Below are 18,532 nucleotides of genomic sequence, written 5' to 3'. Positions count from 1 at the left end.
CCCATTCTTCTCTGCAGATCCTCTCAAGCTCTGTCAGGTTGGATGGGGAGCGTCGCTGCACAGCTATTTTCAGGTCTCTCCAGAGATGTAAGTCTGGGCTCTGGATGGGCCACTCAAAAACATTCTGAGACCTGTCCCAAAGCCTCTCCTGCATTGTCATGGCTGTGTGCTTAGGGCCGTTGTCCTGTTGGAAGGTAAACCTTCGCCCCAGTCTGAGGTTCTGAGTGCTCTGGAGCAGGTTTTCATTAAGAATCTCTCTGTACTTGGGAGACTGGGAGACTAGTCCCTGAAAAACATCCCTATAGCATGATGCTGCCACAACCATGCTTCACCATAGGGATGGTGCCAGGTTTCCTCCAGGCGTGAAGCTTGGCATTCAGGCCAAAGAGTTCAATCTTGGTTTCATCAGACCAGAGAAGCTTGTTTCTCATGGTCTGAGAGTCTTTAGGTGCCTTTTGGCAAACTCCAAGTGGGCTGACATGTGCCTTTTACTGAGGAGTGGCTTCTGTCTGGCCACTCTACCATAAAGGCCTGATTGGTGGAGTGATGCAGAGATGGTTGTCCTTCTGGAAGTTTCTCCCATCTCCACAGAAGAACTCTGGAGCTCTGTCAGAGTGACCATCGGATTCTTTGTCACCTCCCTGACCAAGGCTCTTCTCCCCCGATTGCTCAGTTTGGCCGGCCAGCTCTAGGAAGAGTCTTGGTGGTTCTAAACTTCTTCCGTTTAAGAATGATGGAGGCCACTGTGTTCTTGGGGTACTTCAATGCTGCAGAAATGTTTTTGGTACCCTTCACCAGATATGTTCCTCGACACAATCATGTCTCAGAGCTCTACAGACAATTCCTTTGACCTCATGGCTTGGTTTCTGCTCTGACATGCACTGTCAACTGTGGGACCTTATATAGACAGGTGTGTGCCTTTCCAAATCATGTCCCATCAATTGAATTTACCACAGGTGGACTCAACTCAAGTTGTAAAAACCTCTCAAGGATGATCAATGGAAAGAGGATGCACATGAGCTCAATTTCAAGTCTCATAGCAAAGGGTCTGAATACTTCTGTAAATAAGGTATTTCTGTTTTCGCTTTGGCATTATAGGGTATTGTGTGTAGATTGAAAAAAATATATATACTTTAATCCATTAGAATTAGGCTGTAATTTAACAAAATGTGGAAAAAGTCAAGGGGTCTGAATCTTTTCTGAATGCACTGTACACACAAGCACATGGACACACACACACATGCAAACACACGCAAACACACAAACACAGAGACAGTAAGAGAGAGTGAGAGAGAGAAATATCGAGCGAGAGAGTGAGAGAAGATGCCAACACATGTCACACACGTACTTCCAGGGCTGTTTGTCAATCACAGTTTTTTTCACCAATTCAGAAACTAAATCTAAATAAAAACGCTGGAGAATTCACGCAGGGACGTCTAACAGTTACGTTTGTACAGCACTATAACAATTAATTGACAGTAGTACATAGGCTACACAACAATTACAAGCCATCAACAAAACAAGACTCCAGAGAGAGCATGATGTCCCAGACTTCGCCTGAACCTGCGTCATGTGGCGCGTGACATTACAGCACAATGTGAGTGAATACAGTTCTCTCAAAACCCACAGGTATTGTATCGTTATATAGTGTGTGTCATTCTTATACAACATAGCAGCCATCTGTCTCCAGATGTAAGACTGCGAGACTTCTCTCTGTGGGCCTATTGTGGAGCGGTCGGATGAAAGTTCCATGAACACGAGCGTAAAGAAAGCCTGAGCTTGTTTTAGACGAGACATTTACATACTCTCTTGCTGTACACGTCTAGCAAGAGACAGGGAGAACGGGTGGAAATGCCAGACGAGCGGTCTTTAATGTCAGATATTCTAGCGACATGCTGTTTCTTCCCACCAGCTAACGGCGGAGCGCATGAAAAAGTGAGCCGGTTAGGTGTACGACAGCGAGCTCTGGATGGATAAATGAACAAGTGGATGAGTATAGGGATGAGTCTGTTCTGCTCTGTGTACCATGCTACCACACAATCAAACCGTAATGTGGGCAAGCGCTGGTGGAGCACGAAGCGTCATCCCTCTCTGCATCGTATCCATGATCTCATTACCGCTGTATACATAGCCCTGAAACGGCATGTACAATTTAACCCAATTTGATGGATAGTTCTCATGATATGGTAATACCGGCCCCAGGCCATGCTACGGAAAGCAATCCTCCTCCTGCGCATTGTGATATCTCCCCTTCACTTTCTCCTCCTCTCCTCTTTATTCAGTTTTTTTTCTCCCTTTCCTCACATGAGCAGCTAGAGTAGTCAGGCCAGTGTGGTGTTCCTGGTATGGGAACCCCCCCCCCTGCATTAGATTAGAAGGAGCAGAAATTCATCATTCCCAATGTGCCATGAGGAATGGGCACATAATGCTAGATGTTCTATATGAGGCCCCATGTGTATTTTTGTATCTGTGCTGTGTCAAATTAGCATGTTGGCATTTATTGGGATGACTTGTGAACTGGAGGTAGCACTGCAGGGCAGTCACTAGCTGGCACAGCCACAAAGTCATCAAATCATTAAACCTAACCTTAACCACACTGCTAACCTTATGCCTAACCTTAAATGAAGACCAAAAAGCTTTTCTTATGATATATACCCAATCCCAATAAACATCAATATCTGGATATAGCAGAGATCGCTGTGTTGGAGAGTCATCCGAGGCAATATTCATTGACAGAAAAATTGGAGAGGGGTTTGATATCCAGCCCTTTCCAGTTTATAAGGAGTCAATCAGCCTTAAACTGTTGAGGCCACTGCGCCAAAGCTCAACGCACCCTGCCAAAGAAAACAGACAATCAAGGATGAGGCGAGCCTTTAACCACAAGGCCATTGGTACCACATTTACTGCTGTGAATTAGAACTGAATCAAATATCCCTCAATGCAATCTGATTCCAATGACGACTGAAAGTGACATGAGTCAACCGGGCGTGTGGATGCAGAGATGTTAATGACCGGTAGCCAGTTAATCATAATGGCCCCATAATGCAGATGGCCTAAGCTGATGGGATCAAAACAAAAACCACTGATTTATTTACAGGGACCTGTCATCATTGATGGAAATTCTCAAAATGCATTATATCTCCCTCTGTGACACCGCCATGTCCCACTCAGAATATCCCCTTCCTCCTCACCCAACCTGCTCTCAGAGCATTTCACATTATTCGTATTATATGTTACAAATTTGCAAAACGTATGATATGTTATGAATTCTAGCTAGGTGGCTAACGTTAGCTAGGCTATGGGTTAGGGTTAAGATTAGGGATAAGTTCAGATGTTAGGTTAAAGGGTTAGGGTTAGGGGAAGGGTTAGCTAACATGCTAAGTGGTTGCAAAGTAACTAAAAAGTTGTAAGTACAGCTCTGACACACACACAGACATGCCACCAGGGTTTCTTTCACAAGAAAGCGTAAAGTATTCTACAGAGCCATTATTACATGGAACTCCTTTCCTTCACATATTTCTCAAATGAACAGCAGACCTGGTTTCAAAAAACAGACAAAGCAACACCTCACCGCACAATGCCTCTCCCCTATTTGACCTAGATATTTTGTGTTTATGTATAGATACAGTATGTAGGCTATGTGTGCCGTTTTTAAATTGACGTAGTTCTGTCCTTGAGCTGGTCTTGTATATTCATGTTCTGTAATATGTAATGTTTCATGTTTTGTGTGGACCCCAGGAAGAGAGGCTGCTGCTTTCGCATCAATACCAAAAACTTGAGATGCAGACCGGGTCTTGGCTCAGCCGGCAGTAGGATTGTTGTTTAACTAGTTGGTGACAGCAGAAGCCCAGCGGGTCGCCACTTAAACCCTGGTAGACATTCATTTCTCTTGACTCACTCTGTCAGAGACCCTTGGCCAGTTTCAGTTCAGAAGCTTCACAATCTCTGTTTATCAGAAGGAGCACCACTAGCGCTGCTGGGGAGTTTCATCAACAGAAATGTTGGAGATGATGGTACAGGGGGCTGGTCCTGTGTGATTAGGAACTCCAGCTGGCCTTGGGAAACTTATACCATCCATACCCTCACCCAGTTCTGGATCTTCAACACTTCATTAAATACAGCAGCATGGTGCTGATTAACTCGGGAAGATAGACTCCATACTATCTCAGGGTTAGTGTTTCCTCCTTGGAGGAAGGCCATGTAATCAGTCATTTAGCTCTCCTCAATGAAGATGACAGCAAGGGAGTCTTCTATCTGCAGAAATCTCAATTACGGATTTCTCTGTTTCTCTATGGCTCATAAATACGCCAGGGGCACTCTAGGAACATTTGCATATGAAGGTGAGAAGATGCTGAGAAAGAACCTTCTAAAACCAATGCCCATCCTGTCAAGCAACTCATGCTAAAAAGGAAAAGGAAGAAGAAATGAAAGTATCAACAAGTGAATTTTACTTCCTAAAATACTTAATTCACAGCATGCTAGTGATGGTGGCTGTGATGAGCTACACTATATATACAAACGTATGTGGACACCCCTTCAAATAAATGGATTCAGCTATTTCAGCCACACCTGTTGCTGACAGGTGTATAAAATTGAGCACAGAGCCATGCAATCTCCATAGACAAACATTGGTAGTATAAAGGTCCCGTGTGGCTGAGGTGGTAGAGCATGGCACTTACAATGTCAGGGTTGTGGGTTTGATTCACATGGGGGACCAGCACGAACAATTCTGAAAATGTATGCACTCACTACTGTAAGTCGCTCTGGATAAGACCGTCTGCTAAATGACTAGAATGAATGTAGAATGAATGGCCTTACTGAAGAGCTTTCGATGTGGCACGTCATGGGATGCCACCTTTCTAACAAGTCAGTTTGTCAAATTTGTGACCTGCTAAAGCTGCCCCGGTTAACTGTAAGTGCTGTTATTGTGAAGTGGAAATATCTAGGTGCAACAAAGGCTCAGCCACGAAGGGTAGGCCACACAAGCTCATAGAACGGGACTGGTGAGTGCTGAAGTGCGTAGAGCTATAAAAATCTTCTGTCCTCGGGTGCAACACTCACTACCAAGTTTCAAACTGCATCTGGAAGCAATGTCAGCACAAGAACTGTTTGTCGGCGGCGTCATGAAATGGGTTTCCATGGCCGAGCAGACGCATACAAGTCTAAAATCACCATGCGCAATGCCAAGCGTTGGCTGGAGTGGTGTAAGGCTGGTTTTCATGGTTCAGGTTTAATTCCAGTGATGGGAAATCTTAAAGCTACAGCCTACAATGACCTTCTAGAAGATTCTGTGCTTCCAACTTTGTGGCAACAGTTTGGGGAAGGCCCGTTCCTGTTTCAGAATGACAATTCCCCAGTGCACAAAGCGAGGTCCATTCAGGAATGGTTTGTCAAGTTCAGTGTGGAAGAACTTAACTGGGCTGCACAAAACCCTGACCTCAACCCCATCGAACACCTTTGGGATGAATTGGAATGCCGACTGCGAACCAGACCTAATTGCCCAACATCAGTGCCTGACCTCACTAATGCTCTTGTGGCTGAATGGAAGCAAGTCCCCGAAGCAATGTTCCAACATCTAGTGAAAAGCCTTTACAGAAGAGTGGTGGCAGTTATATCAGCAAAGGAGGACCAACTCCATATTAATGCCCATTATTTTGGAATGAGATGTTCAACGAGCAGGTGTACACATACTTTTGGTCATATAGTGTATCTCTCCTTTTCTCTCACTCTCTCCTTCCTTCTCTCTCCCCCTCAACCTTCCCTCCCCACTCTATCCTTCCCTTCCTTCCTCCACTCCTTTCTCTCTCTTTCTCGCTCTGTTTTTCCTCCTCTCTCTCTCTCTCTATATCACTTTCTTCTCTCTCCCCCTCCCTCGATCTCCCTCTCTCTCCGGCAGGGGGATGTGGAGGTGGGTCCTGTGTCCTTGGCAGATTAATGAGGTGGAGAAGCAGACGTAAGAGTCTAGGTCAGCACGTGGTCACCCAGGGGTCAGCAGCCTCATTAACCCTGTCCAGACAGCCCTGTTTAATGGACTGCACCAACAGGGAGGGAGTGTGCGGGGGAGGGGTACTCAAAGTAACCAGGTGGACATATAAGTCATTGGAGTGCTGATGCTGTTTGTGACGGTGCATGTAAAAGCTGTAGTTAATATGAATGCTGAGGCTAGGACTTGACTGAGAATGACAAAGACTGAGAATGCCCTATTTCTCAGTTGCCTATAGACAGTATAGGATTCCCACAGGATGTAAGATGGAAACCTTCCATCTATCGAATGCACTTCTGATGTGTGGGGTTGTGTGTGGGCGACACATTCTTCATTCACTAGGCTACAAACATCCTCAGGTATTCTACGGGTTTGTGTTGTGGCTATACCTGAAAGGGGTCCAGCCAAAAACCAGAGCAATATGGTAATACATGCAGACCATGGAAATGTGAGTTTGACGCTCAACAGATTGTTGGGGGCCGATGGGGAATGAATCATAGGAAGAAACAAAATCATGCTTTACAAATAGGATTAAAAGACTGCAGTGGTGTGCTCTGTTTCTTTAAGAGAGCATATAGGGAAGTCACCGAAAATATAATAAATGTACACATGAGGATAAAGGATTGATGAGATGTGCTCTGAGAGTGTAGGGCCCTATGAGAAATAGAATAAATGGGGTAGGCACAGGTGATTACATGGCAAATTTTCTCTGGTCCCACAAGCTAATGAGACATTCAGAGATGGGTCGACTACGGGAGAGAGAGAGACAGAAAGCAGGAAAATGGCAAGGGAGGGAAAAAAGTAGTGAAATCTAAAAAATGTTTAAATCTAAAAACTGTAGGAGGTCAACCCGGTCTTTAGTCAAAACTAAAACAAAGGTGACATCAAAGGTAGTCGTCATGCGAACAGATCAACGACAAATGAAAAGGCAGCTCAATCGAATCCCCCTTGCTAATCGTCAATGAGGAGAAGAAAGAGAAAAAAGAAAGTGAGAGTATCATACATGGTGATAAAATGAGACTCTGATGGGGCTTTGCGAGTCGTCAGAGCCAGCTGAGAGATTAGAAGGCCCATTGAGTCCAGGATTAGACACAGGCTACATAGCCCTGTGAGGATCTCACTTCAAGCCCTCTCACAGCATGAAGAATCAATAAAGAGAGAAAACACTGAATGTGTCTAGGCATATAATAGTATATTGACGGTGCTGTTCGATGTAATGCACATCACACTGTTGAATGGAGAGTCTGACTGTGGGGCTATGTGGGATATGTGAGTAATATAACAAGAGAAAATAATGTGTTTTATATTAAATGATAAGGACATCTCTGAAGAAATAATGAATGCACTCCGTTTAACAAAACACAGATATACTAATCCATTGCACATCGTGGCAAAATCCGTTGGACATTCTTACACTTAACTGTACTTCACGTCTAAGAATCAATTGGTTATAACGATCAAATCATCTGCAAATGATGTCATTTTAGTAGGAGAAGGGAGTTGTACATCTGTAGGCTCACACACTCTTTAACATTTATATATTCCTGAAATAACTGTATTTTCCTTCGCCGCTCTTTGTGGTTTGACTGGTTGTGTGACGAGGGTACAGGGGGGTCTGCAGTCGAAGGCCTGTGATTGGTGGAGGATTGTGTGAAGGCACAGCAGCTTCCACCTGGAGGAACTGATCCTTTCATTTCACACACCGTTCAAGAGGAATATGAAAAAACACCACAGAGAAGAATGAAATAGAATAGGAGAAAAAGAGAGAAAAATAAGAGAGAACAAGAGAAGGTGGATGAGAGAGAGATGAAAATATAGAAACAAAATGATAGGGGAAAGGAGCGTTTTGGGAACCACAGAGAGACTGAGCGAAAAAGGAAATTTACAGTAGAAAAAGATTGGAATGCTCTGGATCTTTTTTCTCCTCTGTGATAGTAAACTAATCTTCGCTGACAGAGACAGAGATGACATGGTGACTTTATAGTTCATGGGGGAAATCTCTACAGCACATGTAAAAGTACAGTGCCTTGCGAAAGTATTCGGCCCCCTTGAACTTTGCGACCTTTTGCCACATTTCAGGCTTCAAACATAAAGATATAAAACTGTATTTTTTTGTGAAGAATCAACAACAAGTGGGACACAATCATGAAGTGGAACGATATTTATTGGATATTTCAAACTTTTTTAACAAATCAAAAACTGAAAAATTGGGCGTGCAAAATTATTCAGCCCCTTTACTTTCAGTGCAGCAAACTCTCTCCAGAAGTTCAGTGAGGATCTCTGAATGATCCAATGTTGACCTAAATGACTAATGATGATAAATACAATCCACCTGTGTGTAATCAAGTCTCCGTATAAATGCACCTGCACTGTGAAAGTCTCAGAGGTCCGTTAAAAGCGCAGAGAGCATCATGAAGAACAAGGAACACACCAGGCAGGTCCGGGATACTGTTGTGAAGAAGTTTAAAGCCGGATTTGGATACAAAAGATTTCCCAAGCTTTAAACATCCCAAGGAGCACTGTGCAAGCGATAATATTGAAATGGAAGGAGTATCAGACCACTGCAAATCTACCAAGACCTGGCAGTCCCTCTAAACTTTCAGCTCATACAAGGAGAAGACTGATCAGAGATGCAGCCAAGAGGCCCATGATCACTCTGGATGAACTGCAGAGATCTACAGCTGAGGTGGGAGACTCTGTCCATAGGACAACAATCAGTCGTATATTGCACAAATCTGGCCTTTATGGAAGAGTGGCAAGAAGAAAGCCATTTCTTAAAGATATCCAGAAAAAGTGTTGTTTAAAGTTTGCCACAAGCCACCTGGGAGACACACCAAACATGTGGAAGAAGGTGCTCTGGTCAGATGAAACCAAAATTGAACTTTTTGGCAACAATGCAAAACGTTATGTTTGGCGTAAAAGCAACACAGCTGAACACACCATCCCCACTGTCAAACATGGTGGTGGCAGCATCATGGTTTGGGCCTGCTTTTCTTCAACAGGGACAGGGAAGATGGTTAAAATTGATGGGAAGATGGATGGAGCCAAACACAGGACCATTCTGGAAGAAAACCTGATGGAGTCTGCAAAAGACCTGAGACTGGGACGGAGATTTGTCTTCCAACAAGACAATGATCCAAAACATAAAGCAAAATCTACAATGGAATGGTTCAAAAATAAACATATCCAGGTGTTAGAATGGCCAAGTCAAAGTCCAGACCTGAATCCAATCGAGAATCTGTGGAAAGAACTGAAAACTGCTGTTCACAAATGCTCTCCATCCAACCTCACTGAGCTCGAGCTGTTTTGCAAGGAGGAATGGGAAAAAATGTCAGTCTCTCGATGTGCAAAACTGATAGAGACATACCCCAAGCGACTTACAGCTGTAATCGCAGCAAAAGGTGGCGCTACAAAGTATTAACTTAAGGGGGCTGAATAATTTTGCACGCCCAATTTTTCAGTTTTTGATTTGTTAAAAAAGTTTGAAATATCCAATAAATGTCGTTCCACTTCATGATTGTGTCCCACTTGTTGTTGATTCTTCACAAAAAAATACAGTTTTATATCTTTATGTTTGAAGCCTGAAATGTGGCAAAAGGTCGCAAAGTTCAAGGGGGCCGAATACTTTCGCAAGGCACTGTATGTGGACACCTGCTCATTGAGAATCTCATTCCAAAATCATGGGCATTAATATAGAGTTGGTCCCCCCTTTGAAGCTATAACAGCCTCCACTCTTCTGGAAGGCTTTCCACTAGATGTTGGAACATTGCTACGGGGACTTGCTTCCATTCAGCCACAAGAGCATTAGTGAGGTCAGACACTGATCATGGGCAATTAGCCCTGGCTCACAATTGGCATTCCAATTCATCCCAAAGGTGTTCGATGGGGTTGACGTCAGGGCTCTGTGCAGACCAGTCAAGATCTTCCAAACCGATCCCAACAAACCATTTCTGTATGGACCTCGCTTTGTACACAGGGGCATTGTCATGCTCAAACAGGAGCGGACCTTCCCCAAACTGTTACCACAAAGTTGGAAGCACAGAACCGTCTAGAATGTCATTGTATGCTGTAGCATTACGATTTCCATTCACTGGAACTAAGGGGCCTAGCCCGAACCAGGAAAAACAGTGAGCTGCAATTGAGGACATACAATTTTTACACACTATGCTCTTCAGGACTCGGCGGTCCTGTTCTGTGAGTTTGTGTGGCCTACAACTTTGCGGCTGAGCAGTTGTTGCTCCTAGAGGTTTCCACTTCACAATAACATCACTTACAATTGACCGGGGCAGCTCTAGCAAGGCAGAAATTTGACAAACTGACTTGTTGGAAAGGTGATAAATCCTATGACGGTGCCACATTGAAAATCACGGAGCTCTTCAGTAAGGCCATTCTACTGCCAATGTTTGTCTATTGAGATTGCATGGCTGTGTGCTAAATTTTAGACACCTGTCAGCAACAGGTGTGGCTGAAATTGCCGAATCCACAAATTTGAAGGGGTGTCCACATACGTTTGTATATATAGTGTACATTGGTTGTTCCTCTTTTAATCTGCCTCCTGACATGGTTTCATTTTATGATGTCTTTCATTATCTGTCTGTAATATGTCGATGTTTATCGTTCCATAAACATGTCCATTTATGATAAAGCAGTAAACGTTTGGTACGCTGTCCATGGTCCTGAAAGGTGCATTAGGCCTACTCTTTTTAATTTCTCATTCTCTCTCCTCATTTCCCTTTTTTTCTATTTCTGTCCTTTTTCTCTCTCTCTGTCTCTCTCTCACACCACACACACACACACACACACACCTGTGTATTAAACGTTTGGGTGACAAACAATTGATTCCCATTGAAAATCTTATTTTCCCTTGCCCCTAACCCTAACCTTAACCCCAAACCCCTAACCCTAAACCTAACCCCTAAACCTAATTCTAACCCTAAACCTAACCCCTATGCCTATAATAACATTTTTCTTTTTTAGGACCGGCCAACTGTTCTCACGTGTCCCAATTCTCTTTGGTTAACTTTACTTGTGAGGACTTCTGGTCCTCACAAGTATAGTAAAACATAAACACACACACACGTCAGCACAACCTTACTCCCACTGACCATAGAACCATACTGACTCTAACACCAACCATGGGAGTACGGTAGCAGAGAAATCTGGTCATCTACAGCACGCACACGTAAGAAAAAGCGGTGATTTCTTAGGGATCTCATTAGTGTCAGCGTGGGAGAAAATACAGAAATTAGACCTGAAATACAGCAACTCGTTCGAGAGACTGTCCCCCCCCCGGGAACCTGCATCACATACACTACAGTACTTCCTGTTACACCGTGGCTAATTTATAAATCATGGTATTTTAATGATCTCTGCTTTGCCTAGGTAAATTACCTGATTTTAGGGGTACATGTTACCGGATGAATCCTGGGGCCCTGGCTATACCCTGGCTGTACCAGTTTGAATGTCACCGCTGATGATAGAGGGTTGTGGACACAGAGGGACCTTTCTGTGTCCTCAAACACTCAAAGAGGAAGGGTCGTGTGGATCAGGAACACATATGTTTATAACTAGCTACATTACTGTGTAGTGTGTATACGCATTACTGTGTAGTGTGTACACACATTACTGTGTAGTGTGTACACACATTACTGTGTGTGGTTTCAGACAGGCTGTTATAAACAACAACATTCTCTTGGGAGAACTATGGAAACCGTGACAGTTATACGAAGTCTAACAGAGATGTGCTTTAGGCCTAAACATTTCCTTACCCATTCGATGCAACTTAAGAGTAATTTGCAGCGCCCAAACCGAATAACTTATGTCGCTCGACAGGATATTCAATTTAGAAGCACAGTAAAAACAACACAATAATATATATATATCTTCTTTAGACATCTCCCTGCACAATGCGCTTTCAATGAGGAGAGTGAAAAAAAACTATCTAATAATCTAATTGTATTTGAATATAACTTGTACAGAGGTCCACAGGCAAGGAGCCCAGCTTTGTTTATGTTCATGTGTTTCCTCTCCTCGAGCACAAGAAAGCTTTGCTTTGAATTGTACACTCTTAGAAAAAAAAGATGCTATCTAGAACCGAAAAGGGTTCTTTAGCTGTCCCCATAGGATAACCCTTTGAAGAACGCTTTCTGGTTCCAAGTAGAACCCTTTTGGTTCCATGTAGAACCCTTTTGGATTGCATGTAGAAACCTTTCTACAGAGGGTTCTACATGGAACCCAAAAGAGTTCTACCTGGAACCAAAAATGGTTCTATCTGGAACCAAAAAGGGTTCTTCTATGGGGACAGCCAAAGAAGCCTTTTGGAACCCTTTTTTCTAAGAGTGCAGGGGAGAGGGAGGGGAATACGAGACACATAAGTGTGGAGGAGGTGTCAGAGAGATGGACATGATGGCCTGTGTGTGGAGTAACAGTTAGAGCATAAGACGTTGCTGGACTGGTGGATTAGAGTTTGGGTCTATTCAGAGTCTTAGAGGTAACACATCCCTGTTCATGGTTTAATTGAGATTAGGTCAAATGCCTTTAGAGTGCACCAAGCAGAAACTGCCTAACAAATACATCTGATTGGTTAAGATCAACAGTTTCAACCCTCAAAGCCTGATTAAAAACAGCCTGTCGTAGTAGTATTCTTTGTTCTACCATCAAACAGTCCCATGCTTCTTCCAGTCCCACACGTTGGACCCTTGAGTAAGACATTCAAGCTGAGTTGTTTCGGAAAGAACCCCACTGTATAAATGGAAATTGAGTCCAAAGGGAGCCAAGTGCACTAAAGTTTAGCTCTGAAGTTCAGTGGCTCAGTAGTGAAATTGTTATCATTAATGAGTGGTCCCTTTGGGGGGGAGGGGCTGTGGGGCTGTAATAACAGCATTGTTATTCATGAACATTGTTGCTGAGCCTGCTGAGTTAGCAGCATACCAGGACATTTGCTTAGCCCATAAGACATAATTAGGGCCCTGAGTTTTTCCGGACCACATGGTCTGACCAGAAAAAACTCCTGTTCCTACCAATAATCCATGCTATTACAGAATGTCTAATCCCAATTAATAGGTGTTAATCTGACAAGAACCAGGCGCCACTGACCTCTGACCAAAGGTGTTCTCATTGCGGTGACAGTGGAGAGTGACGACCCTATGCCCCTCGCTCCTCACGTCCTGACTCACCGTCCACAGGACTGGGTTACTGGCCCGCGCCCCCAGGAACGCCACGCCATCCTTCAACTTCACCCTGGAGGAGAGAGAGGTCAGAGGTCAGACAACAACATTAATAGGCTTGATTACTATGTGTGCATCCTAAATGGCCCTGGTCAAAATGTGTGCACTATATAGGAAATAGGGTGACATGTCTTTAATGTGATGTCACTGGTCTAGCATCCTCGGCTATGTGCATGTACTGCATTGCACATGGATTGATCCAGGTCTATTCTGATCCAGACACAGATTCCATACCATGGGTATTGAACAAGAGTTCCAAAAGTCTTACATACAGAAAGAGTTCACAGTTCACCATAGGAGAATTGGCTCTGAATAAAGCCAAGCCTCACAGCATACTGTTAGCTAGGCTACGAGGAAATGTGATTTGCAGCAAACAAATGTAACACAAACAGATGGCATGTCGGCTGTTTAAAACCATAAAGACGTTGGATGAACTTTGAATGAATCTCCAAGGAACACATTGCGAACTATAATAAGCAGTTCAAAACAAGCCAGGAACACTACTTAAACCCAATACAACAGGAATTGAATAACCTGTGTCCATATTGACTTCCAAAGGTAGAAACAGGTGGTGCAGTCTATTATGTAAATTCCTCCACACCTGTGGTTTTAAAGGAGCAATCAGAAGTTGCTATATCAATTTTTGGACTCATAAATGAATGATATGTACCCATTGATTGTTGAAGAATATAACTCATCCATCAGAACCCAAAATATAACATTGTTTTACTCCAATGTTTGTAAACAAAGTAAATGTAAACAAACATTATAGAACCTCAAAACATGGTTAAAACGATCATGTTGATGTCATGGACAGTCAGTCCTTGCATCCATAGCTCTGTCTATGAATTTGAGAGTGGTTATATTTCTCCAGCCCTACCCTCAGCTTTTTACCGAAACAGGGGCGGAGATTATGCTTTGTTATTGTTTCTACTGCTGATTGTCGCTTTAAAGAGTATTCAGACCAGAGCTGCCCACTCTCATTTTGATCTGTGCTGTTACCCATGGATAAGGCTGGGAGGCTGGATAGGAGCAGTTACTCTAACCTGCTCTTGTTCTTCATTCTAATGCATGTCCATTTTATTTTATTCTCTGCCTTGTCAAAGGAAATTGCACTGATGTGTCTAAGCGGCTCTCCCTACGTTTTTCCATTATGACAAATTGCCCTGCTGTTACACAAATGAATCAGTGTTTTTAAATAAAAAAATTAAAAAGAGTAAAGAAGAGATACAGTAGAACGACATTGAGGGAAATTGTTACATGGTAAAACGGAATTTAAAAAAAAAATGAAAAATCACTGTACACTGCGAAGAAGCTGGTAGCAGGGAGAATTTCTCAGATAAAAAAAATATATATATAACAAAAATCGAGTAGCAGATTGTCCTCGTTGCACCGCTGAAAACCGCGAAGGACTTCTAACGCACTGAGAAAGTTCAGACATTACGGTGGATAATGACGTGACAAACCGCGCTCGGACCAAAGGGAGAGAGGCCGGCACACATCTCCCGACTCGGACTGGCTTCTCCTTTGATCTTATCAGGGAGCTGCAGCTAGCAGTAATAACTTGGCTGTGTTCAGTGTGGAGCTCCTGACGAGCCCAGATAAAGGCCAGCTACAGCCGACGCCACTGCCGAGGTGGCTGAGGAGTTATTGATGGCCCCCAGCTCTCTGTATGGGCTTCCCAAATGGCACCCTATTACCTATTGAGTGTGCACATTTTGACCAGGACCCATAAGGCTATGGTCAAAAGTCGTGCACTATGTAGGGAATAGGGTGCCATTTGAGACATATCTCTGTTCTTTCTCAACCTGTGTGGAGCTTCACTCTGTAATGACTCCATCCTGAAGACACACGGGAAGACAATTAGTTGATAAACAAATCGACAGCCCGCATCTATAGGGTTCAGATATTGAACATCAAACTTCCGTTTCAGATGAACGAGGCACAACAGATAATAAGCCCATATGACCGACTCTCTCTCTCTCTCCCTCAATTCAGTTTTCAATTTAAGAGGCTTTATTGGCATGGGAAACACATGTTTATATTTCCAAAGCAATATAAATAATAAACAAAAGTAAAAATGAACAACAGTAAACATTGCACTCACAGAAGTTCCAAAAGAATAAAGACATTTCAAATGTCATATTATGTCTATATACAGTGTTTCAAGTACAAAATAAATAAACATAAATATAGGTTTTATTTACAATGGTGTAGGTGGTCTCTCTCAGGCAGTGCACTTCTCTTGCTGCTTCTCTCTTCTCTCTTCTCCTTTTCTCTCCCTCATTTCCACCCGCTCTCTCTCTCTCTCTCATCTATCCATCCGACATGCAAACTCCAGCAGCACGGCCAGCAGAAAACAAGCATCAGGGGTAAATTAAGAAAGGGCATGTTTTAAATGAGATTGGTTTGGCTAATATGATTTCTGGGGAGAGGGAGAGAGGAGACGCAATAAAGGAAAGCAATTTAAAGAGTAGACCCACTTTCCCATGCATCAGCACATGAAGCAGCCTCATTAATTCCACAGCAACCTGTGCATCAGTTAGATGAGTATTTACAGATGTGATGAGGGTGTCAGCAGAGACTAGGAGAGAGGCTGATCTCTCTCTGATGGATGTTCACAACAGACACGCCAGGGCTATCAGTGGTCAAACAGCACGTCAACATGCCCGCTCCACGCCTAATGAAATACGGACATGCATTGATATTAATGACTTTCAGAAAGCAGGAAATTAAACATGAGAAATATGAATGGCCTGCCATTAGGACTAGTGAGATTGATGTACTGGGGTGTGTAAATCATTTTGGAAAGCTATGTATATCATTGATGTACAGTAGCCTACATCTGACACATTGCATACACACAACACGCACACACACACGCGCACACACGTGCACACACACACAGACAGAGCTGCATGTACCATTATCAGCTCCGGGCACAGATTACCCCAGCTCCCACAAATGGCTTTTAATTGGTGGAAAAAACTGAGCCAGGGTATAACACAGAGTATGAGTTCACAATAATATACAAAAATAGGAAACATAAGAGCGGGAGGAAAGTGGCCTGAAATATCCATTGAAAGGTTGCTGGACCGAATTCCCAGAGCTGAAGGTAAAAATCTGTTGTTCTGCCCCTGAACAAGGCAGTTAACCCACTGTTCCCCGGTAGGCCGTCATTGTAAATAAGAATTTGTTATTAACTGACTTGCCTAGTTAAACAAAGGTTTAAAAAAAAAGTCAAATCTGTCACCCAGCAATTTCAGCTAATTTCATTACACTGAAACATGACATTATACCATTATAAGATTTATAAGATACTGCAAATAATAATACATTTCTACCAAATGATTAGACACTGTCACATAAAAAGACAGCACACATTTGGTTCCCATGGTAATGATTGGAGAGAAGAGTTGGCTGAGACAAAGAATTGGCAGTAGAGAGGTGGGAGGGCCAGAGAGCAAAGTGGTGATGGGCCCAGTTGAGAATTCAAATGGAAGCTTGTATAAAGATCTTGGTGGTGAGGTCTGGGCAGGGAGGACGGCTTGATGTAAAGGCAAGCTGAGTGGAAGGGAAAGCTTGCTGGCTCCCTGCACCGGACCAGCCTGATTGGATAAGACAGGACCTGTCTGAGGTTAGACAATGTGAGGGCCCGGGAGGACAGAGACGATTGGCTAGATTTAAAGGAGGGTCCTTCTAACTGTACTGCATCTTTCACGGACTTCGTCGTGGAAATGTCCGGACCAAGGTGCAGCGTGGTGAGCGTACATTTTCATTTATTTATGTAAATGTCGCCAACAAAACAAGGAACAAAGAAACGACCATGACGCTTACTAGGGCTATACAGGCCACTAACAAAAACAGCTACCCACAAAATACAAAGGAAAAAAGGCTGCCTAAGTATGATCCCCAATCAGAGACAGCTGTCACTGATTGAGAACCATACCCGGCGAAAACATAGAAACAGAAAACATAGAAATAAAGAAACTAGAATGCCCACCCTAGTCACACACTGGCCTACCCAAAATAGAGAATAAAAGCCTCTCTATGGCCAGGGTGTGACTAGGGTGGGCATTCTAGTTTCTTTATTCCTAAAGAATGCGAGGCGCCACCAAAGTGGGGGGAACCAGAGGCGGAGGGGGGGTCTATGTCCTGCACTAGAGCCGCCGCCGTAAGGGATGCCCACCCGGACCCTCCCCTTTAAAGTCAGGTTTTGATGCCGGAGTCCGCACCTTTGGGGGAGGGGGGGGGGGGGGGGGTACTGTCACGCCCTGGCCATGGAGAGGCTTTTATTCTCTATTTTGGGTAGGCCAGGGTGTGACTAGTGTGGGCATTCTAGTTTCTTTATTTCTATGTTTTCTGTTTCTATGTTTTGGCTGGGTATGGTTCTCTATCAGGGACAGCTGTCTATCGTTGTCTCTGATTGGGAATCATACTTAGGCAGCCTTTTTCCGTTTTGTTATCGTGGGTAGTTATCTTTGTTAGTGGCACTATAGCCCTCGTAAGCTTCACGGTCGTTTCTTTGTTTCTTGTTTTGTTGCCGATATTTATATAAATAAAGTAATGTACGCTCACCACACTGCACCTTGGTCCGGTCATTTCCACGACGACGCCCGTGGCACCATCACACACAACAACATATACATTACTAGTGGGTTGTTCCATATGATTTCAATCCCTTTCTGGTGCACCCCATTTGATTAGAACAAAACTTTCCATACTTGTTTGCCCATGATAGAAGTGGTCAGAAAGTTACTTTTTGGACCTGAATGCCATTTAGGAGATAGAGGTGCATTTTGCATACCCCCACCCTACCATGAGACATCCATGTCTTCATCACTGGAAAAGATAAATGGTTGAGTTTGATATCATTTGAAAGCTCACAAGCAGGGTTGTGCATTTTTTTATTAAACCGATGTCATGTTTGAACCTTTAATGTAAATGATTTATAAAAATGCGCAAACTCAGATTTTTTTCATGTTCATATACAGTATGTTGAAGCTTGGACCCTATTTTACATAATCTTCGCTGTTTGTGACCGGAAAGATGACCGAATACAAACAGTGTAACTATTCCCTCCGCAAGGCAATCAAACAAGCTAAGCGTCAGTATAGAGACAAAGTAGAATCTCAATTCAACGGCTCAGACACAAGAGGTATGTGGCAGGGTCTACAGTCAATCACGGATTACAAAAAGAAAACCAGCCCAGTCACGGACCAGGATGTTTTGCTCCCAGGCAGACTTTTTTGCCCGCTTTGAGGACAATACAGTGCCACTGACACGGCCCGCAACTAAAACATGCGGACTCTCCTTCACTGCA

The 18,532-nt window shown here is 43.5% G+C and overlaps 1 protein-coding gene across 1 annotated transcript in view; it reads right to left on the bottom strand.

The window, feature by feature from the left end:
* Positions 1–18,532, bottom strand: part of LOC110509743 (transmembrane protein 132C-like) — a 227,090-nt gene that overhangs the window by 134,051 nt on the left and 74,507 nt on the right. The window contains exon 3 of the mRNA XM_036968040.2: positions 13,079–13,222. Within this exon, the coding sequence (XP_036823935.2) occupies positions 13,079–13,222 (144 nt within the window). The remainder of the gene's footprint in view (positions 1–13,078; positions 13,223–18,532) is intronic.

Source organism: Oncorhynchus mykiss, chromosome 29 (assembly GCF_057628025.1).
Source record: "Oncorhynchus mykiss isolate SJ-2025 chromosome 29, ASM5762802v1, whole genome shotgun sequence".
Classification (NCBI taxonomy): Eukaryota; Metazoa; Chordata; class Actinopteri; order Salmoniformes; family Salmonidae; genus Oncorhynchus; species Oncorhynchus mykiss.
Note: the sequence above shows the minus strand (reverse complement) of the source record. Positions and strands in the feature narration are given on the sequence as shown.